The 24146-nt window shown below is 35.0% G+C and overlaps 1 protein-coding gene across 7 annotated transcripts in view; it reads right to left on the reverse strand.

The window, feature by feature from the left end:
• The window catches only part of KYNU (kynureninase), a 142975-nt gene that overhangs the window by 17673 nt on the left and 101156 nt on the right, over positions 1 to 24146 (reverse strand). For all 7 annotated transcript variants that reach the window (XM_027835700.1, XM_027835699.1, XM_027835695.1 and 4 more), the window contains one exon: positions 2398 to 2450. In XM_027835700.1, the coding sequence (XP_027691501.1) occupies positions 2398 to 2450 (53 nt within the window). The remainder of the gene's footprint in view (positions 1 to 2397; positions 2451 to 24146) is intronic.

Here is a 24146-nt window from a genome sequence, read left to right on the forward strand (position 1 = left end):
AGAACCAGATCATTGAGGGCTTAGAATTCCAAACTAACCATTTAATAAAGACTTTTTTTTTTTAATAAGCAGTGAGAGTCACTGAAGATTAAATAAGTAACATGATTAGTCCTCTGCATTAGGAAAATATAGCACTTTGAAATAGTATGTAAGAGTGGTTTGAAAAGGAAAAGATTGGGGGCAAGGACACTGGTCATCTTTTACAATCCTCTAGGCATGGAAATGCAATGAATGTGAGCCAGGTAACCTGTCCTACACTCATTGGTGTGCTGGAGTTGGCTCATACCAGCTCAAAGCAGCCAATAGTTCAATTTTCATTGAAATTGGCAAATGCTTAAAATCAAAGCTTGATTTATTATTTTATCGACTGCCCAGACTTAAGAAAGTAATGGAGAAAATGTTAATAATAGAGATTAAATTTAAAAGCTGTTTGTTTGTTCTATGTACTCTACGTTTCTACACACTCCCACCAAAATGCAGTTATTAAATATCTACCAGCACATTTGTGTATGCTTTATGTATACCTATGACTCCAGGTGATAAAATGAGGACCTGATCTAGAGCAATAATATTAAAATAGAAAAAAAGGGAATAAATGTGAAGATACTAGAGCAATAGAATTAATAGGACTAGATACTTGATTAAATGTGAAGGAATTAGGGAGGAGTAATCAAAGATGACTCCAAACTTTGAGTAAATATAGAATAAAACTAGTACCATTAACAAATAGGGTAGCTTATTAGGTGGAATCAGTTGAAAAGGCTGATTTAAGGAGGAAGATGATGAATTTTGTTTCAGATTTGTTGAGCTTGAGGCACGTCTAGGAAAACATTCCCAAAAGGCAATTAGAAACGGGGGTTTGGAATTTTAAAAATTGTGGAGGAAGACATAGATTTGAAAGTCATTGGCCTAGAAGTGATACACCCTGAGAATAAATATAATTGCTGAGGGAGAAAATCTCTAGATAGAGACAAAGGATAAGGGCAGATTCTTTGACTATGCCTTTATATGACATAGGAAGAAGAAATGCAAAGAGAAACAAAGGAGTGATTAGAGATTTAGGAGGAAAATCATGAATGTGCAGTGTTCTGTTCATTAATTCCTTAACATTATAAAATAGTATCTGGCTTTCAGAAGTCTCTATTCTATACTCATTTAAAAGATTCTTGTTTGTTTTGGCTAGAATCAGAAAGTAATACTCAAAAAAATAGAAACGAATCATAACAAGAAGTATTTGCTTTCTTCTCTGAGGACTATAGGAACTATGAGAGGCAAATGAAAATGAATGCTGTGTCTTAGGTCATAGAACTAAGGATTATTTAATAAATTCTGGCTCTCTTGAATTTAAAAAAAATAGAATCATAGATTTTCAGACACAGAATCAACCTTAGAGAGTTAATTCAATTCAACAAGTGTTTCTCAGGCACCTACTATGTGCCAGGCTCTAAGCTAGGAGCCTGGGATACAAAACCATATGTATGTGACAGCTTAAATCCGAACACAGATTTTTTTGACACCGAATCAGTGTTTGTGTTTTCACTATTCTATATTGTTATCACTTTAGAATCCAAAATGATTTTTATAATATACTCCCAATTCTGTATTTTTATTTACACTGAGATCAGTTGAAAGGTGTAGTAGTTCCCCAAGTAGCTAGTAACTACGTTCCAGTTAAACACACCTTTAGAAGGAGACTTTTTATGAACATCTTAAAGACTGCTAATGAATGACAACCAAGAAACATTTAGAAAAAGAATTAAGTAATGTATTCTTAGTTCCTTACGTGTTGTTTGGTTCTGCTTCAAGAAAAAAATTTTTAAAATTTCTCGCCATGACCATTATGCTCATTGAGTGAAGCTTTCTATTGAAAATCTTTATGAATGGTTATCAATAGTCAAATTTGAAACCAATGGTAACATATCAAATAGTTTGCCTCATTCCATATAGTCAAATAATACCAAGTGAAGGAACAATACTTATGATGAAATAGTTAACTACGAATCTTCTACAAGCATAGTAAAATAGCTTCTATGTTCTCTTTCCCGAATTTTTCTACTAGGGTGCAATACACATAGGCATATTCATGTCCAATGTGATGGGGACCATATGGTTTTGGGGGAAATAAAGAGCAGCAGAGACAGATGATAACGTCTCATTAATTTGTAATCACATACTGAATGTTCCATATTTATGATGATAACCCTCCTCTCCACCTTATAAAATAAAACTCTTGGGTTTTTTTTTAAATATTATATAAGCATCCTTACTGTTTTAAAAGAAATTACAAAGAAAAAAGGATTAAATTGTCAAAGGGCCTACATCTGGCATATTTTAAGCCTAGTTGAATTTTAAAATTAAGCAAAAATAAATATCATATATAACTTTAAATATACTTACTGTTATCCATGTCAAATCTACTCTCAAGTTTGTGACCAAACCAGCCTGTTAACCTAAAATATAAATAGCAGTTTTTCAGATTATTTCTTTTGACAAAAAATCCCTAAGTAATACAGTTGCTAATTACATTTTTGCCCAAAGATTAAATATATTTAGGAATAAAATAATAAAACATTCAGAAAATAAAATGAACACTTTAAGGAAAAAATAACAAAGTGCAATTCATATTTATAGAGTTTCTTTGGATTTTAAATGGAATATTGAAAGTACTATTATTATTACATGTTTTACTCATGTTACCTTTTAAAAAGAAAATACTGTAAAATAATTTTAAAAGAGATTTTCTCTCAGTAAAATCAAATACAAGAATAACATTCAACATCTTATTTTAAAAGCACAAAATTAAAGTTATTAAGGCAAGAATGAACTTAGATACCAGAGTTTCCAAATAGAAACCTCAATGAACAACAACAAAATCTATATCTAAGTATATGACTGTTACAATTTTTTTGTATTCCTATGCCGAATTTTCCAAGGAAAAAAGTATGAAATACTTTCAGTGATTATTACTTTAATCATTTTTCTTATTTTATTTTCATAACTAGCAATAATTTTATTTTTTCTTGCCTTCACACCTTATATTTTATCCTTCCATTTCAATGTAAAGCTCCCTTATAAAGGTAAAGCTATCTAAACTTGTAGTCAGGTAAAGGTATATGAAACAAGTGTTCAATTGTGACATTTTTTCATATGGATCTACATGTATCATTACTTTAAAAGATCCATGATTTAATCAGTATGGAGACTTCTTTTACTTACACAGATTGAAATTCTCTCAGACCTTAGCAGATGGTTTCATAAGTTAGTGTGGCTGAAAAACAAATCTATTACATTATAGATAACCTTCTGATAATAAGATACTGAGAACTTAGCTAAGCATGATCCTTGGATGAATAAAAGTCTCCCCAGCTTAGAAGAACCTGCCAAAATCCAATGGCCTTTTTCTCCCTTCCCTTCCCCTCTCCCACAATTTTCATCCTTTTTGAGCTTTCTGTGGCTCTTACAACCGTCATACACCTCTTACTGTACCATTTTTCACCCCCCCTACTCAACTTTGTCTAAACCTTTAAGTTGATGCATAAATTCTAGTTTTGACCTGTCTTTTAAGATACAGAATCCCATTTCCCACTCATAATATGTTTTGTCCGCATGCTGGCTCTACAGCAACTCAAACGTAACAGATCGAAACCAAATTCACTATCTTTCCTTCTAAAAAGCCTGCTTTTTGTGACTTCGCTATTTTCATCATAACCATTCATCCTATTTCCCATTTTGGCAATCTTTGAACTACACTTCTCCCACATATAATCAATCAGTTGACAGATTTTGCTTCTATTTTAATATCTGTCACATCTTTTTTCTTTCTTTGTATTCCTCTGTATAGAACACTCTTGTACAGTCTCTTATGACCGTAGGCATAAACTTCAATTGCTTCTTTTTAAAAAATAATTGTATTGACATTTTTGTTTTTATATTGCCTAGATTTTCCCATGCATTCCTCTCCTTGTTGCCTCCCATAAAGCTATACTTTATTTTAAAAAAAGTTTTTAATGGGGAAAAGAAACAAAAATAAATCAGCAAAAGCAGTTAATATGTCAAAAATCTGACATTATGTGTTATGTTTCATACTCATGGAACCTAATCTCTACAAAAGAATGCATAACCTCTACAGAGTAGTCATTTGTCTTCTTTGGGGTCAAACTTCTCTTTGCTATTTTGCAACATTCATTTTTTAAGTTGTTTTGTGGTTCTTTTCATTTATATTGTTGAAGTCATTGTTCATACTGTTTTCTTGGCTCTGCTTATTTCACAGTGCATCAGTTCACGTAAGTCTTTCTATGCTTTTCTGTATTTAACATAATTGTCATTTCTTCCACAACAGGATATATTCTATTATACTCATGCACTACAAATGTAGTCACTCTCAGTCAATGGAAACCTTTGTTTCCATTTCTTTGCTCTCACACAAAAAAGTGCTGCTATCAATATTTTGATATATATGGACCTTTCTTTTTGGAAATGAATACTTATCAATGGAAGGAATTCTGGCTCAAAGCATATGGATGTTTTAGCCAATCTATTTGAAAATTCAAAACTGCTTTCCAGAATGAATAGTTATTCAATATCATTCCTCATTTCCTCCAACAATGCATTATTAGTAAACTTGACTGTCTTCTAACATTGATTATTCTCATTTTAACAACCTCTGACAAAGGTCTGGTTGACCATAAAATTCCCTAGGATTTGTAGTTCTCAGTTTATGGAGAGAGGAAACTAATTTGAGATCAAAGGTGAGATGTGTCCATGAGGAACTGTGGAGGAAGGAGAAGAGAGAAGCAATGGTAATCCCACAGCAGCAGCATCAGACCAGACCACCACTTGGTGCTGACCACATTACAATTTACTTCTGTATGACCATGAGATATGACCTCCATCTTAATGGACAAGCTGGGAAGTGCATATGACTGTGTTTTATTGAAAATGCTGGTTCACTCAGGAGAAGGAGCAAGTAGAGAAAACAAGTTAAAGAAGAAAAGACAAATAATGGGCAATCCTACCATAGTCTTATTTCCATGTGTTTTTCTTAAATTTATTCTACTAAAGGATACACTTGTCTCATTTTACCTTATTTCTCATTAATACCTGGGCTCAGCCCTATCTTCATGTGGGCAGGTGCCATTTTGTTTGCTGCATAAGAGCACAAAACAAGCCACATGAAAGAGAAAGACCTTTGCTAGTTCAGATTAGGAGCTCAATTTGTACTCATTTGTTAGACAATTTTGCTCTCTGAGGGCATAAGCATGACGTATTTCATAACTACCCTCCTTAAGTGCAGAATCATTATAAATCATTATAAATTCGGGTAAAAATCTACTTCATGGACATGAGTTACATCATCTTTTGTCTGGCAATTTGTAGGGTGTGAGGTAAAAACCTCAATTGTTTTCATTTGCGTTGCTCTTTTTATTAGTGATCTGAAATATTTTATGTGGTTGTTAGAAGTTTGTGATTCTTCTGAAAATGTCATATTTTTTGGCCACTTATCTAAAAAATTAAAAATTTACAAATTTTAAAATTCCAATTGAACTTCAAACTAGAAATTCTGAAAATTAAAGGTGATTAACAGAAATGTAACCAAAGAGGAAAAAAAAACTCATTGAATTAATAATATAAAACCAGGAACCAATTTAAAACAACAACATAAATAAATCATTAGCTAATTTTATTAAAATACAAAAGAAGAAAACTAAATTACCAATATCCACAATAAAAATAATTTGCAACAAGTCAAGAATAAATGAAATTATTAGAAACTATTTTGTCCCACTATATACCAATAAAATTGGAAAATAAAATGAAATTGATCAATACTTACAAAAATTGTTCAGATTACTAGAACAAGATTTGGAGAAAGAAACTGGACAAGCCATTACTGAGTTCTCAAAAAGGGTAGATAGAATTCTAGAGCAGATGGTTTTACAAGATAATTTTATTAAAAATTCAAGAAGCAATTAATTACAATATTACATAAACTATTTGCAAGAATAGGAAAATTAGATCTTTTCTAACCCCTTCTGCCATACAGATTAGACTAGTGAATGCCTGAAAGAAACAGTTTCCCCTGGTACTTATATGGTTCAGGAACCTGAGACTCAAGGTGTGCCTCCTTTGACCAGCTTCCTGGTATACTCCTGACTTACTTAAAAGGCTTACAGATGACCTAATGAGGTAAAAAGTTGATCCACATGGAGTTTGGGCCCTTCAGACTTGGCTTATTTCCCAAGACTCCATGAATCACAATATGCTATCATATCAACTAGACATATTTCAATATTGGTAGAAGGGGGAAACCAATTAAGCTAAGTGTTGCAGTATCTTTCTTGGATATACTTTCTTTACTATGGTTAAGTAATCTTCTTTTTGTTAATTGTTAAATGATCCAAAAATGCTCCAAATTACTAATAAATAAATGCAAATTAAAGCAATTTTGAAGTTCCTCCTCACATCAGATCAGCAAAAATGACAAAAAGGGAAAATGACAAAAGTTGCAGGGGCTGCAGGAAAGTGGGCAGACTGATATAGATAGATGGAGGGGTGAATTAGCCAAGGAAATATAGAAATTAATTTTAAAATCTGCCCCCAAAGTTACTAAGCTACATATACCTTTTGAATCAGCCATATCACTTACTAGTCCCATACCCAAAGACAACAAAGAAGAAAAGGATGCATATTTACAAAAACATTTATAGCAGTTCTCTTTGTAGTGGCAAAGAACCATAAACTTAGGGTGTGCCCATCAGTTAGGAAAGGGTTGAACAAATTATAGTATACTAATGTAGGGGAATATCATTGTGTTTATGATTATGGAAAAGATAGTTTCAGAAAAACCTAGGAAGACATATGAAATGATTCTGAGTAAGCTGATCAGAAGCAGGAGAACAATTATACTGTAACAATAAGACTGTAATAAAAGAATAATTGTGAATTTTGATCAGTATAATGTTTCCAAAGGACTCAAAAAGTGATATCTACCTCCTGATACAATGATGATGGACTTTTATACAGAATTAGATATGTATTTTTGGACATGGGCAATGTGGTAATTTGCTTTGCTTGACTATGCTTATTTGTTCCAAAGTTTTCATTTCTTCCCCCTCCCCTCAGGGAAATGTGGAGGTAGAAGAGAGAATGCTTGACAACCCCCCAAAATAATGAAAATTAAAATTTAAGAGGATAGAGATGGTATAGATGAAAGGATGTAAAATGGCTAAGAAGCTAATTGGAAGAGGACTCTTTGATATATGAAGTGTTCAGGCTTCATTGTGCTTTATAAATTTAACTAAAAGGTCAAAAATGTTTGTTTAAATAAAATAATAGTCTAAACAACATCTCATTCCAACAATTATATGATTTACATCACTTTAGTGTACGGCATGTGTGTGTGTGTGTTTCTTGCTTGCTGCATTTGAGGTATGATTACGTTGAGTCTATACATGCTGGAAAGCACTTTCATAAATGACTAACAAATCATTACACACAATTTTTGTTTTTCATTTGATATGATGATATTTTTATTTGACAATCAAGGGAAGCTCATAATATGTTCCATTTAAATCCATAAAGGTCCTGCAAAGTCATCTAGTTCAAACTTATTATTTTACAAGTTAAGAAAGTGAGGTCAAGAAAGTTCAGGTGAGTTGCTCAGAATCCCAATGATGGTCAGGAGCAGGGCTAGTTTTCCACTCCATTAGGCTATCTCTTGGAGATGAGGAGCGATTTCACAGTAGTTATTCCCCACTTCCCATACCAAATAATACAAATTGAGAGACTTAAAATATAGAAACTTTCCTTATCACTATCCCCTTCTTCACTATCCACTTATTCACTATCCCCTTCTCCATAATTGCTCTTCCAAATTTTTTCACTCTTTCATCCCTTCTCAAACTGCCCATGCCTGCCCCTCGCCTCAGCCTTTCAACTGAGGACCTTTCCTTGTATGTTATAGGAAAAAAAAAATGAACCATTCACTATGAGCTCCCTCTACTCTAATCTTCATTTCCTCTCACTCATGTGCATTCTATCACAATCTTCTCCCTCAATGCTATCTCACTTGAAGAGGTGGCCCTCCTGACCCTCTCACTTATTTTCAATTTCCCCTTTCCTATTGGCTCCTTTCCTACTGTGTACAAACACATTCATGCCTTTCCTGTCCTCAAAAAAAAAAAAGCTCTCACTTGATCCTTCCTTCCCCACTGTTGTCCCATATCTCTTCTGCCCTTTGTGGCTAAACTCCTTGAGAAGGCCATCCATAGCAGGTACCTCCACTTCCTCTCCTCTGACTCTCTTCTTTTTTAATAGTATTTTTTCCAATTACATGTAAAGACAATTTTAACAATCATTTTTTTTTAATTTTGAGTTCCAAATTGTCTGCCTCCTTCCCTCACTAGCCCCTTCTTAAGTAATTAAGTAAGCAATATAGTATAGGTTATATATGTGCAATCATGTAAAACATATTTCCCTATCAGTCATGTTGTAAAAGAAGCATGACAAAAGAACCATGAAAAAAATAAAATGAAAACATTATATTTCAACCTGCAATCAGATTCCATTAGATTTTTCTCTCAATGTGGTTAGTATTTTCATCATGAATCCTTTGGAATTGTCTTGGATCATTGTAAATGAGTCAAATTTATAAGAATACAAGCCACTCCTTGACTGATAAATAGCCAAAGGATATGAGTAGGCAGTTTTCAGACTAAGAAATCAGGGCTATCTATAGTCACATGAAGAAATGCTCTAAATCACTATTGATTAGAGAAATGCAAATTAAAACAACTCTAAATTGCCACCTTATACTTATCAGATTGGCTACCATGACAGAAAAGGAAAATGATAAATGTTGGAGAGGATGTGGGAAAATTGGGACACTAATGTACTGTTTGTGGAGTTGTGAACTGGTGCAACCATTCTGCAGAGCAATTTGGAACTCTGCCCAAAGGCAATCAAACCATGCATACTCTGATCCATCAATACCACTAACTGAGTCTGTCACTTTCTTCTTAACCCCCTATAATCCAGCTTCCAACTTTATCATTCAACTAATACTATTCTTTCCAAAGTTACCGATGATCTCCTAATTGCCATATCCAATGGTCTCTTTTCAATCCTCATTCTCCTTAACCTCTCTGCAGGCCTTCTTGATCATATTACTAAATCTTTCAAGACCCAGGATGGATTTCTAAATGTTTTATACATCTGGCTTAAATGTAACTTTCCCTATTTCCATGTAGCTCCAACAATTTCCATCTCCTGTAGACCACAAAATGACTTTAACTTAAAACATCCTGATTTCATAGGTGTGGGCAGACTGGCATAAATAGTGCTAAGGCAGTATATCTGTGCCTTAACAGTTAATCTTCATGAATTGCTAAAGCCACAAAAGGTATTACCCTTGTGATCAACCATTGTGTGATAATGCTCTCTGTAGACTGATCTCTGGACAACAGGCAAGAATAAATAAATTACCAAAGCCTTTAAAGTTTGGTCATCCCTTCCAGAGCTTTGGCTAATAATGGATATTGTCTTCAAGTCATTTCCCTGTTACCACAAGGCATATCTTCATGAAAATACCCACCAAAACAAAACTAACCTAAATATGCAATAATTCTGCATTGACTCAATTGTTTATATATAACATGATTGTGTTATATTTGAAAAAATGAAACACAGCATTAAAAATTAATGCAACTAGAATAAGAAGAGATTAATTGGGAAAACATCTTTATATCAAATATTTCGATAAATATCTGATATCAAGATGTATAGGCAATTAACATACTATAAAGCTATACTATAAAAAGTCATTGCCTAATAAGTGGTCAAAGAATATGAACAATCAGTTCTAAAAAGAAGAGTGCTCCAAATCACTAATGATAAGAGAAATGCCAAACAAAACCAGTTTGAAGTTTTACCTCCTACCCAGTAAATTGCCAAAAATAAGAATGGTCAATATTGTATGGTTTTGAAAAGACAAGTATACTAATGAATTATTATAATATCATGAATTTGTATAACCATTCTGGAATTTGGTATTATGCAGATAAATTGGCTAAAATATCTATGCCTTTTGACCTAGAGATTATATTGCTAGAATAAAGAGTTCATTGCCAAAAGAAAGGCTTCACATACACATACACTAGTTTAGGTAATTTTGATTCATGAAGTTGAAAATCTTTTACATTAATAAAATTAATCCATCTAAGATAAATAGAAAAGCATTCAACTAGGATAAACATATTTCTATTAAAAATCTCTGATATGGTTTTGGTATCCAATATACATAAACAACCGAAATTTTTAAGACCAAAATCCATCCTCCAAAAGATAAGTGGTCAAAGGATGTGAATAATTTTCAAAATAACTGTAAACTATTTACAATCATATGAAAGAATGCTCAAAATCACTAACAATAAGGGCAATATAAAAAGAAAGCAACCTTGAGGAAATTTCCAAAGATGACAAAAGCTGAGAATAGTCAATATTGAAGGGATTGTAGAAAGATAGGCATATTGATGCATTGTTGGTGGTGCTGTGATTTCAATGATTCTGGAAAGCAATTTGGAATTATTTAAAGAAAGTGACTAAAATGACCTGTACCCTTTGGCTGGGGGAATGACTAAACAAATCGTGGTACATGAATGAAACAGAATATTTCTGAGCTAAACAATAAATATCAATATATAGAAGCAAAAGAAGACAACTAATGCAAAGTGAAATAAGCAGAGACAGGAAAACAATATATACAATGACCACAGTGAAAGTGAAAAGAACAACTTCAAAACAATCAAAAATATTTGCTCTGGAATTGAAACAGCTAGTTTTAACCCCAAAGAAAGCATTAGAAAGCACATTATCCTCGCTCACCATCCCCACCTCACCCCTCAATCTTCTATGAACAGGTGGGAGGCTGTGGTTCTGGAGTATATGTCAAACTTTTCCAATATGTTGTTTAGTTTTAATGAAAAGTTTTTTCTCTATTTCCTCCTATTATAAATAATTATTCTCTGGGAGGAGAAGGGGTAGAGGATACAATAAGAAATCTTGGTGAATTAAAAAGCAAATTATGTAAACAACATTGTATTTTGAAAATAACTGAATAACTTTGTATTAGATTATTTAGACTTTCTAAAAACTTGAGGGTTTTTTTTTTTTAGTATTGTTATTAAGCTTTTGTTCACCAGGGACAATTTCTGGATGGGCCTCTACTACTCACTACTTACATTTAAATTTCCTAACTCTCAATTTACAGATTATAATGGAGGGAAAATCAGCATATTCCTTGCTCCTCATGATCACTTCCAAACTCTCCCTCTATCACCATCACTCATCAATTTTTCCTCCTTTGAGATTAACAGTATCCAAATTTGTCATCTAATCTAAATTCTAGTGCCTTTTATCTGCCACCCTCCCCCATCCCCCAGGGCATTCTCCTTCCCTCCTCAATGGGTCCAGGGCTAGGATCACTTTTTCTCTGGGTTGTAATGCCTGCCTCTATATTAAGGGACTTTAACATACATATTGATATTCCTCCAAATAGCTTCTCAGTTCTTCAGTCTATCCAGTTCCTATGATCTACTTCTCTATTCCATCTCAACTATATTTAGAGATGATCATACCTTGATCTTGATTTTCTCCTATGCATTATAACCCATAAATCTGTTCTTTTTTTTTAAGGCAATTGGGGTTAAGTGACTTGCCCAGGGTCACACAGCTAATAAGTTCCAAGTGTTTGGTCTGAGGTCAAATTTGAACTCAGGTCCTCCTGACTTCAGGGCCAGTGCTTTATCCACTGCACCACCTAGCTGCCCCCTAGAAATCTATTCTTAATCCTCATTTTGACTTCAAATTCGTCCACCTCCATCCCCCCCAGTTTTGTCCCAGACTCTTGTATTGACTACATTCTATACCCTTCCTGACCTCAAACACTTATACATGGTTCAGCTCTACATTATCCTCTACACAAATCCCTTAAGCCTTTGTCCTGTAGCTGTTCACAAGTTGCCAAACCCCAATAACAGATTATTATCATCATCTGCCACCTTCATCCCTGTTTATGTGCCCTCTAGACAGAGTTAGAGAAAACTCTCATTATGCTGAATCCACTAGAAATTTATGTTCCATCTTCTAAACTGGGTCTTCACCGAAAGAAGGCAATCTTTTGACATATCCTTAATTGATTAGGCCAATCAGAGTGATTGCTAAGCTTTTTCATGGCTCCTCAAGCTTCCCATGGTACCTCTCCTCCCACCCTCTCAACTTGCTTCACATTTCACCATAAAAATTGAGACCATTACTTGAAATGGGGTCTTCTACATATATCCCCCTCCCCTACATTCACACATAGCTCAGAATCTTCCTCTATTATTTCCCCCATTTCTGTCTCACACGAAGAGGTGACTCTTTTCATTGCTAAGTCAAACCCCTCTGCATGTAACCTAAATTCCAACCGCACCTACATTTTGTAGCAGATTGTACCCATTATCATACTTTCTCTCTAATCTTTAATCTCTTTCTAATTACTGGCTACTTCCCTGCAACCTGTAAATTTGGTCATGTCTTCCCTCATCCAAAAAAAAAAAAAGAAAAGAAAAACTTCACTTGACCCAAACATCTGCATTAACAAAGATCTCTTCTCCCCCTCTCAGCTAGCCTTAGTGAGAAAGTCCACTATCCTAGGTGCCTCCTTAAATCCTCTGAAACAAAAGGATGAGGTGAGGAGGGCGTGCACTACAGGTATGAGTAATAGTCTGTATAAAAAATATGAAGATGAGAGGAGGAAGGTTGTGAAGACAGCTGCCCGAACAGAGACTGGCAGATCAGTTCCCCCACACCTACTCTAGCAAAAACCTAAAAATAACACACTAGGCTGAATAATGAGATCCAATGAGAAACTAAAGTAAGCAATTTCTTTTAACCCAGCATTTCTCAAAGTCAGCCAGAAGCCCTTGGGCAAAAATGGAGTAACTCAGCAAAGCCAGTACTAGCACACATAAACAAACTGGCTGCCTCTCAGCTAGATCAGAGACAGGCCAGGGATACATAGCCTGAATGGTTTGGTAAAGGCACACCTAGAAAGGCCTATGTTGATTTGAATCCCACTCTGAGAAATTTGGAAGCCACAAGAGGCAGCATACACCAGTATAGGCACAGTAGGTTTTAGACCAGGTCACTCTGAAGCTGAATCCCCTAACAATCTACCCTGTGAAGCCCTGGAAAGTCCTAAATATCCACCACTCTAAAGCTCAAAGATCCTGGGGGACCTGATTCTGAGGGGTGGATGTCAGTGCAGAAATACTAGTGACCCAAGTCTAGAACAAGCAGGGCTAATCACCCTACCTAAAAAGACAACAGGAGTCAGAGCTTAGCTATGGCACAAAGCACCAGTTTGGAAATTAAGTCTGGACAGATGAAAAAGTCAAAGAAAACATTGATTATTGTGGGGGGAGGGGTATTCTTCATTTGTTGACACGGGGTTGGGAAAGGGGAGTCAGAAATAATAGAAAGCGAGGAATAAAAAATAACTCCAATGTTACAAGGCTGGGACCAGAAAGATAAGGATATGATGTTGATGGTGATTGGGAACATAAGAATGGGTCCCTTTTTGGTAGAAAAGATGAAAGTTATACTTAAACTTCAAGTCTTCTCAAGCCAAGTGGAACTGTGTAATAAGCCCACTTGTCACGTCATTCCTAAATCTGGGAAACCAAAGAATAGAAGAGTTTTAACAGGTGGGGTTGGTCAGCAGTTGATAGAAAATAATATTTCATCAATGTTAACTCTAAGCACACAAGCCATATCACAGAAATAAACTATGCAGATTGAAGAGGTACCCAGGAAAACATACATTGTATTCTTTTTCCTAGTATCTCTGAGGAATTATCCATTAAAAAGTAAGTCTTCTCTCTTGTCATTGATGTCTAAGGTTTGGAAACTTAAATAACTTCTTAAAGCAAGTATATCCTCCCAATACTTTATATCCATATCTATCTTTTCTATTAACAAAAGGAATTTTCAGGGATATCAGACAAATACTTGGTATATAAACCTCAAAATGATCATTTCTGTCTCTGGAAATGATAAAAGGCAAAGATAAGTTATGTAACAAAAGAAGATTTAGGTTTGGGTATTTTCCAGAGTGTACTAGGAGAAGGGCATATTTATGGTAGTTTTCTCCTAGGAAAATACACTATGTGTTTTTTTGGTATACTCAAGATATGGGCCAAATATGAAGAACAATATATATTAAAAGGATGATCTATTGAAGCACTTGTTTCCTTGATACTTGGTTCAAACCTTTATTAGACTTCCTTGAAAACTGTGCATTCATCTTTCTTTCCTTCTCTTTCTTTCCTTTTCTTTCTTTCCTTCTTCCTTCCTTTCCTCCATTCCTTCTTTTCTTTGTTTTTCCTTCTTTCTCTTTCTTTCTTTCTTTCTCCTCCTGGAACAAAAGTCATCCATAGGACTGAAGATTATTCTCAAATTCATCCTAGCCCCACATTGTTGTATCAATCATGTGAACTGACAGTGGGCTAGGACTCTTCCCCTTCTTGTCAGAACAAAAGAGACCCTTAATAAAACTCACTGACAATCAATGTGCTTTAAAAAGTACTTTCCATCTGTGTCCTTCAATCAAGACTTTATGAATATGGAGAAGCCGTGAGATAATTTTAGAGGCTAACTCCATAAGCAAAATTATCCATAAGTCCCACCCTCATCCCTCACTCCAGGACACTCAGAAATTCTAACAATTTATGAGGGTGAAGCTTGATTTTCTCCTTTTGAGGGCTCGGAACTTAAAAGGCTCTTGGAAAGGTTGTTGGTTGACTAACTTGAGCGAAAAAAATCTCTATTCAGTCATTCAGCATATACGACATTGTTGGACAACATAAATAAGGAAAACAATAGAAAATATCTTAATAATTCACTTAGTCCACATATCACATCTCCTCTGTCTCCATCCTGGGGTGCATGAAAACCATCCCAGACAGTTCAAAATCTTTAAAAAATGTATCTATAACTTGGCATAATAAAATATTTCATATCCTCATATTCTTATAATCAAAAAACTTCCCCTCATGTAATTTAAAGTTCTTTCACTATCATTACATTCACTCATATTTATTTTTTATGCTGCTTAGTGAAAATTTGTAACGGTTTGCAACCACTTATGTAGAATCCCTTGAACATTCTTGACAGCTGATTTAAGTGAACAAAGGTAGGGGGAAAACCATATCAAAGAAAATCACTTAATCACATTCAGTTCTCACAAACTATTATTCTTAAAATGGTGCTGAAAGAGGAGGAAATTCAGATGATCTAGAAAAAGGTCAAATGAAATCTGTGCATTACAGTTTGGGTAAAAGATGCTTAATGTAGCTTAATGGCCCTGACCCTTAATTTACTCACATGATTTACTGGCAGGAAACCCCTTGGCATAAATACTGGGTCAGCAATTTTGAACAATAGCCAAAATGTACATATTACTTTGAAATACAAAATGAAGTGAAATGTGTTGCTATAAATGTAATTCAATATCACCAATGTGAAGAAAATATAAAGGAGGATTTCAGAGTTACCTGGGAGATGAAAATAATTTAAGTACTTCTTGCATTAATATGGACTGGTCTATTCTGCTAATCCTTCCCCAGTATGCAAATTATTGAGTTTTTGATAAAGTTTCTTCTACTTAGAAAGCCCTATTCCCTTCTTCTGTCCTTATCCAAATATTGCCCATCCTTCAAAATACAGCACCAAAGCTCACCTCCTCCAGAAAACCTTCCCACACCACTTTAACCCGCAATGATTTCTCATCTGACCTTTTAGGGAATTTTAAGAAGCACTTATTAAGGAACTTCTATGCCCAACACCTGCATCAATCACCTGACATTTCTTATATACTGCCTTCTCTCATCAGTGAATTTTTCATTTGCATATGTTGTGTCTTCCAAGTCAGATTTAAGCCACTTGAAGGCAAAAAATCAATCCTATTCAATTTTTTTGTTTGTTTTTGTTTTATCTACTCTGTGCAAGGTGCTATACTCACTCCTATGAATACAAAGACAAAAAAATGAAACTATTTTTGCCCTTAAGGAGCCACATTCTCCTTTGGGGGGTAGGGAGGATTGGGTAAAAAAAAAACTCCATATGTAAATAAATAAAAAGTATATCCAGCATCATGCAGTGGAAATGACCTGGATTCAAATTTCACCTCTGACATATTTACCACCTATGTGACTTTAAGCAAGTCATCCAACCTCTTTGGGCCTCATTTTTCTCATCTGTAAAATGAGACGGTTGAACTCTGTGGCCTCTGGAGTTTCTTCCAACTCTAGATCTATGACCCCATAGTATAATTAGAAAGTAATTTAAAGAGGGAGAGTAAAATTTGTTTTTATTAGCCACTATTTCTGTCACAATGCTATGTACATATTTAGACCTCAGTAAATATTTTAATGAATTAAACATGTGATTAATACTTCTTGTGTGTTTTTTTTAAAGGACGTATGTTATTATGGTTTCATCCACACTGTGCAAATACAACATATATTTAGTTGATGCTCAAATTAGATAACTGAATAAAACGTTAGGCTGAGGACTAAAGTGTATGCTTTTCTGTGGAACTTGCTCTGACCGGAAAGGGTATCGGGTAGATGCTCGAGAACTCCCTCAGATCCTCTAGTTAAAGCGAGGTGCTAGGGTGGATGCCGCGTAATTTTCTCCTGCCTGTGGGACTTCATCATATTCCTACACCAGATACTCTTCCTCTCTTTCTTTCCCACCTCCCTTTTTGGCTTTTTATGTGTTGTCTCTCCTTAAACTATGAGTTCCTTGTGGGTAGGGATTGTCTTTTGCCTTTCTTTGTATCCCCAGTGTTCAGTATGAACCTGGCACATAGTTGGTGCTTAATAAATGTCTATTGTGTCTCTGACTGAAGTAACTTGGCAGTTCCATAAAGTTTTCTTAATGAAACTAATAATAGTCAGTGTGACTTAAACCTACAAGGGAGAATATTCAACAAATATTTGACTGATAAATGGTTGAATAAGGAGAATGATAAAAACAATGATGAAGGTTAATTTTGAAGTAGGATATCACAGCACATATCACACTAAATTTAACATTATGTATTTTTAGACTTTTCCTTGAAAATTGGGGGGGGGGATAAAACTCAATGAAAGCACTACTAACATCACACTGCTTAAAAATATCTTTTATTGCCTTTTCTGTTGGTAGCAATGATCAATAAATAATGTGTCCAACATAAGCTTGAATCAACAAATTCCTTTTCTGTGAGAAAAAAATTAAAAATCTGATTTAGGTGCCAAAAAGGAAGGTTGTTACTACTCCTAATATTAATAACTAACATTTATAGAGGACATCAAAGTTTATAAAATGCTATCCTCACAATAACCCTAGTTAATAGGTAGTTTTTACACAGTAAGGTAGGTAGTGGTTACATTAATTTTGTAAATTGTTTTCTAGGTTTCAAATAAAAAAGGAATAACATTACAAAATATATATCAGTAGGAAAAAAGTGGAGGATTAGGAAAAAAACAAATCTGAAAACTTTAATGAAAGTAACTAAATAAAAGCAAGGTCAAACAGAAGAAGTAGAAATTTCACAAAAATATAAAAAACTTCTTACAACCTTCTTTTACCAAGCCTGTGGATATAATATTCTAAAAGTGTTTTAAGAGGATAAGGTATTTCAGATCTATTGGTAAAACACGGGTAAAAAGAGACAGGGATAATAAAATTTAATCTGCACTAACCAAATAATTGCCAAGCTATGAATAGGTCTAGTTTAAAAAGTAGATCCAATGGATCTCAATATTTAAATATCTATTCAAAATAACAATTTTAGCAAACAATGAAAAGATATTTGGGTATTATCATTTGAAATAACTTATTAGGCCACTAGGTGTCGCCCTTGTTTCAAATGAGGTGAGAGTCTTTAGCTGTGGCAAAAAATCTGTAACTTCTATAGCAGTTAAATTCCACTCCATTTGATTATCTGGCATACAGCAAATTGTTCTGCATTTAAATAAGGTATAGAATTGAATACTCTGACAGAGACAAATTTTCTTTATTCTCATTGACTTTTCAGATATCTGAAAAGACTAGGGGACAAAAGAGGAAAAAATGGAACTAAGGTATATTAGCCCCAGCAGTTGACCTTGAAGCCATAATAAACCTATCATAATTATAATTAATTAGTGAAAAAGGTAATCACTCAACCTGAAAAGTTTTTAAGTCGGGGTTAGTGTTTTCTGTCCTCCTTGACATGATTTTTATTAACACTTCATTGTATCAATAAAGTTTTAAAATATACATTTTATTTTCTCAGTTTTTTTGGTCATCTTTATTTAAATACACTATCACTGGCAATTTACTTCTTTGCCTTGAATTTAAATGAAATAGGAATAAAATGACAGAGTTTAAACTGAAATTTAATGTCCCCAGGTATTTCTTGTTGTTGTTTTAACAAAACATGATACCGAAGTATATTAAGCTTTAACTCCTTCCAATATCTTTTAATTTTTTGCTACATGGGATTGGGGAATTCAGTAATAGTTTTAATTCCACTGTCAGTGAGAAGGTTACCAAGATTTCTATAGATTCAAAGATGTCTTATTGAAGCAATGCCCCAAAGGTAAAGGGCATGTAACTAAAGGGCAAAGGTAAAGTAATGTAACTAAATATGTTTTCAAAGTTAAGATTTCTTCAGAATGAGGGCAGCTAGGTGGCACAGCAGATAGAATACCAGCCCTGGAGTCAGGAGAACCTGAGTTCAAATCTGGACACATAACACTCACTAGCTGTGTGACTCTGGGCAAGTCACTTAACCCCAATTGCCTCACCAAAAAAAAAAAAAAAAGAATAGAAGTTATTCTTATTCTCATCAGATTTGGCTAAAGGAGGGAATAACATACACATTCAGTTGGGTAGGGAAATCTATCTTACCCTTCAGGAAAATAGGGGGAAAGGGGATAAGAGGGGATGATAGAAGGAAGGGCAGATTTGGGGAGAGGGTAATCAGAAGCAAACACTTCTGAGGAGGGACAGGGTCAAAAGAGAGAACAGAATAAATGGGGGTAGGGGAGGCTGAGGGATAGGATGAAGGGAAATATAGTTAGTTTTTCACAACAAGACTATTGTGGAAGTGTTTTGCATGTATAACCTGTATCGAATTGCTAGCCTTCTCAATGAGGGTGGGTGGGGAGGGAGAAAATTTGGGACCCAAAGTTTTAAAAACAAATGTTAAAAATTGTTTTCACATGCAACTGGGAAATAAGATATACAGGCAATGGGGTATAGAAATCTATCCCACCCTACAAGAAAATAGTAGGGGAAGGGGATAAGGGAAGGGGGGGTTATAGAAGGGAGGGAAGATTAGAGGAAGGGGTATTCCAAATGCACACCATCTTGGGGGAGGGGGAGGGGCAAGATGGGGAGAAATTTGGAACTCAAAATCTTGTGGAAGTGAATGTTGAAAACTAAAAATAAATAAATTCATAAAATTTCAAAAAACAATAATAATAAGATTTCAGGAAAGAATAAGAATTACATAATAACTAGTCAGATCATCCTTATTACTGGTAAGTGGTTCTATAAAAATATAAAGCATTACCACAGAGAGGTAAACTAATGGAGTCTTGAAATTTAAAAAAAATAATAATTCAAAATTTGTTTTTCTAGAAGTTTCATCCTTTCAACAACAATTTAACAAAGTTTTTTTTTTTTAATTTTCTATTACACACAAAGTAGTAGGAGTACAAAGAAAAGAAATCTAACCATCCTCCAGCAGCTTAATATGTCCCTGGGTATGGGGGTGTGGGGGGAAACACATATACAAATGAATATAATTAAATAGGAAAACAGGCTCTGTGTAAGGTCTAGTATTTCTCCATATTCACAGTAGAAAAATAAGATGCCTAGCATTTCTTAGGTATCTATCCATCTATCGATCAGCTATCTATGCATATATATGCATACATTTACACATGTATTAATATATAATTCATTTTATAATTTGCTATATTATAATAATATAATTATATATTGTTATATTATTGTATTATATTATGAGAAATGCTTATTGACTGACTACTCATGCTCAGCATTCTTCAGTATCCTCCTTTGCCTTTTTAAGTTTCGCTTTCGAAGATTCCATAATTTTATCAATGTAAATTCTCCCTCAACAGATTCAGATCATAGCTAACCCATGTCTTTTCTTCCTATGAAAATCTTGTTCATCTCTTCCCATAGTCATTCAAATATATTTTTAATTCCATAACACAAGCTGAAGGCAGTAGCCAGGACCGCAGGACTATTGAATGGATGGGTGAGCAAATGATAGGATTCTGTAGGACCCAAATGAGTCATTCTCACTACAGGAAATTTCAAGGCCCTAAAAGCAGTTTTAGAAGCTAATCAAGAAATGTTTTTTAGATGGAAAGAGGCACAGCTGCATTCAAGATAATGAACCAGTCAGTCAAGTTATCAGCTTGATCCTAATTCTCATCATCTTCAAACTGGAATGGATAGGCTGCCAATTCTGTGTTAGATCAATTAACTATTACTACAAAATATGTTTAACTTGCATTACCTACCTCATAAGGTTTTTGAGAGAAAAAAACTTTGTAAGCTTTTAGAAACTATGTGAATGTGTGTTATTATTAATGTCATAGGATCATTCATACTTCAGGGATTTAGAGTTAGAATGGACCTTAAAGATCATTTCATTCAACCCTTTCATTTTATAGATGAAGAAACTAAGGCAGAGGGCAGTGAAGTGACTTACCCAAACTAGTGTTTAGAGTCAAATATGAATATAGTTCTTCTTGGCTCAAGGTTTAGCAGTCTATCTATTTCATTATTCTAAGAGATAAATGATTATACTATTCTGAGAGGTAAATGATTTGCTCAGGGTCACACAGCTATTAAATGTTTAAGGCAGGATATGAATTTAGGTCTTCTTGATTCTAAGTTCAGCAGTCTAGCCACAACACCATCAAGTTGCCTGTAATATTACTGCCATTCTCCAAGAACTTCCACTCTTATGTTTTTGACAATGTAAAGACTTTGCTCCACACCTGTCCTTAACTTCATTTTCCTTTTTCCTTTTTAACCTTTCTCTCTTTATTGTCTCCTTTCTGTCTGACAACAAATAAAATCAGGTCTTTCCTATATTAAAAATCCTTCCCTACAGATCTGCTACTCCTTCAAGCTATCATCCTATTTTTCTCCTATCTTTCTCTGTTAAAATTATTTTTAAAATAGTCTTAGACTTTTTGCCACAATGTTTGTATTACCACCTCACTCTTCAACTTCTGGTAAATTGGCATTCACCTCCATTGCTTTACTAAGACTGTTCTCTAAGGTCATCAATGATTTTCCAATTGCATAATACAATGACTCCCTCCCCTCACCCCTGCCATCCTGACTTTTTTGGGAGGAGCAGTATTTTTCATTATTGTCCTGAATTGGCTTTAATAATTTATTATCTCCTAGTAATTTGCATACCTCTCTATCAATTTTTTGTTGTTGTTGTTAGGAATGTAAACAGTTCAATTTGAATAAGCCTCTTACAATTTCTCTTTCCTGTTTACCTTTTCATGCTTCTCTTGAGTCTTGTATTTGAAAGTCATATTTTCTATTCAGCTCTGGTCTTTTCATCAAGAATGCTTGAAAGTCCAGTCCTGTATTTCATTGAATATCCATTTTCCCCTGAAAGATTATATTCAGTTTTGCTGGGTAGGTGATTCTTCATTTTAATCCTAACTCCTTTGACCTCTGGAATGTCATATCCAAGCCTTTGGTCCCTTAATGTAGAAGCTGCTAAATCTGGTGTTATGCTGATTGTGTTCCCACAATACTTGAACTGTTTCTTTCTGGCTGTTTGCAATATTTTCTCCTTGACCTGGGAACTCTGGAATTTGGCTATAACATTCTTGGCAGTTTTCAATTTGGGATCTCTTTTAGGAGGTGATCGGTGGATTCTTTCAATTTCTATTTTACCCTCTAGAATATCAGGGCAGTTTTCCTTGATGATTTCTTGAAAAATGATGTGTAGGCTCTTTTTTTGATCATGGCTTTCAGGTAGTTCTATAATTTTTAAATTGTCTCTCCTGGATCTATTTTCCAGGTCAGCTGTTTTTCCAATCAGATATTTCACATTATCTTCTATTTTTTCATTCTTCTGGTTTTGTTTTATAATTTCTTGATTTCTCAAAGAGTTATTAGCTTCCATTTGCAACATTCTAATTTTTAAGGAATTATTTTCTTCAGTGAGCTTTTGGACCTCCTTTTACATTTGGCCAATTTTGCTTTTTTTAAGGCGTTCTTTTCTTCATTGGCTTTTTGGACCTCTTTTGCCATTTGGGTTAGTCTATTTTTTAAGGTGCTATTTTCTCCAGTATTTTTTTGGTTCTCCTTTAACAAGCTGTTGACTCATTTTTCATGATTTTTTTTTGCATCACTCTCATTTCTCTTCCCAGTTTTTCCTCTACTTCTCTTATTTGCTTCTCAAAATCCTTTTTGAGCTCTTCTATGGCCTGGGACTGATTCATATTTTTCTTGGAGGCTTTGAATAGAGGAGCTTTGACTTTGTTGTCATCTTCTAGTTCTATGTTTTGATCTTCTTTGTTACCAAAATAAGATTCTATAGTCTGAGTTTTTTCATGCTGTTTGCTCATGTTCCCAGCCAGTTACGTGACTTTTAAACTTTTTTGTTAAGGAACGACTCTGCTTCCAGTGTGGAGGGTGTACTGTCCCAAGCTTCAGGGGTTTTATGCAGCTGTTTTTAGAGGTACTTCTAGGGACCTGTATATTTTCAGTTCTTCCAAGGTGGTTTGATCAAAGAAGAGATGTTTACTTGTTTCCTGGACTATGTTCTGGTCTATGAGTAATCACATGAACTCTTCTCTGCCTTGGAACTGTGAGGAAGATTCCCTCTCCACTACCACCACAAGCTCTGCCATGCATGCACTCCTCCTTGCCCCAGGACCACCACCCAGGACTACAACCTAGATCCAGGCACAGCGAAGCAAGAGAATCCTGCCTCAGCACCAGCAAAGAGATCCCTGCAATCCCCCTCTGATCAGCCACTTGATCCCCCCGCCTTCTGTGGGCTGAGAGCTCCAGAAGCAGCCTAGGTTTGTGGCTGCTGCCTTAGGACTGCCTAGGGCCAGGACTGGACCACACTCCTCTCACACAGATCTGACAGACTTTCCCACTGACTTTCTGAGCTGTCTTTGGCATATGTGAGTTGAGAAGTCTGGAAACCACCACAGCTCCCCTTCTCTGAGGACTGCTCTGGGTTTACTGGGCCCCATCTTTCCCGGTGTGGCCCATACTGAACTGTGCTCCTCTCACTGCCTGGACAACAGACCTTTCCTGTTGACCTTCCAAGTTGTCTTGGGCTTGAAATTTGTTTCACTCTGTCTTTTTGTGGGTTCTGGTGCTCTAGAATTTGTTTAGAGTCATTTTTTTTGCAGGTATTTGGAGGGGTTTGGGAGAGAGCTCAAGCAAGTCACTGCTTTTACTCCACCATCCTGACTCTGCCCTGCCCTCTACCAATCTTACTTTCTTTACTGGTTCCCCTTCCTCATCCAACCCCTATCCTTGGCATGCTTCACTGCTACAATCTTTTCTTTGTCAGTAATACATCTTTAAATGGCTTTGATTTTCACTTCTATGCGTATCAGTCCCAAATCTGTACCTCTAATCTGGATAGTCTTTCCTCTGAGAGATCCCACATTTCAAAACACCAGCTGTATACTGACACATTATGTCCCCACACCTAAAACTCATGTTTCAAACAACTCTTCATTTTAAAACCTGTCTTTCTTAAATATCACATTTCTGTTATATTGTAATATCAACAGATGATAAGCCTTTGCCACCAAGACTTGAAAACCTGGAGTAATTCTTGTATATTCCATCTCTCCTAATTGCCAAATTTCCTAATCCTTCATGCACAAAAAAAAATCTACTTTCCATCCCTCCTTTCCATTTGCATGACAGATCACCCCTGATCAGGTTTTCTCATTACCGCCCTCCTGAATATTATTTGACTCTTATCTCCTTCTCCCTTCTGCAGTTCATCCTTGCTAACTCTGCCAAAG

The sequence above is a fragment of the Vombatus ursinus genome, unplaced genomic scaffold (genome assembly GCF_900497805.2).
Source record: "Vombatus ursinus unplaced genomic scaffold, bare-nosed wombat genome assembly UNPS02014816.1, whole genome shotgun sequence".
Lineage (NCBI taxonomy): Eukaryota > Metazoa > Chordata > Mammalia > Diprotodontia > Vombatidae > Vombatus > Vombatus ursinus.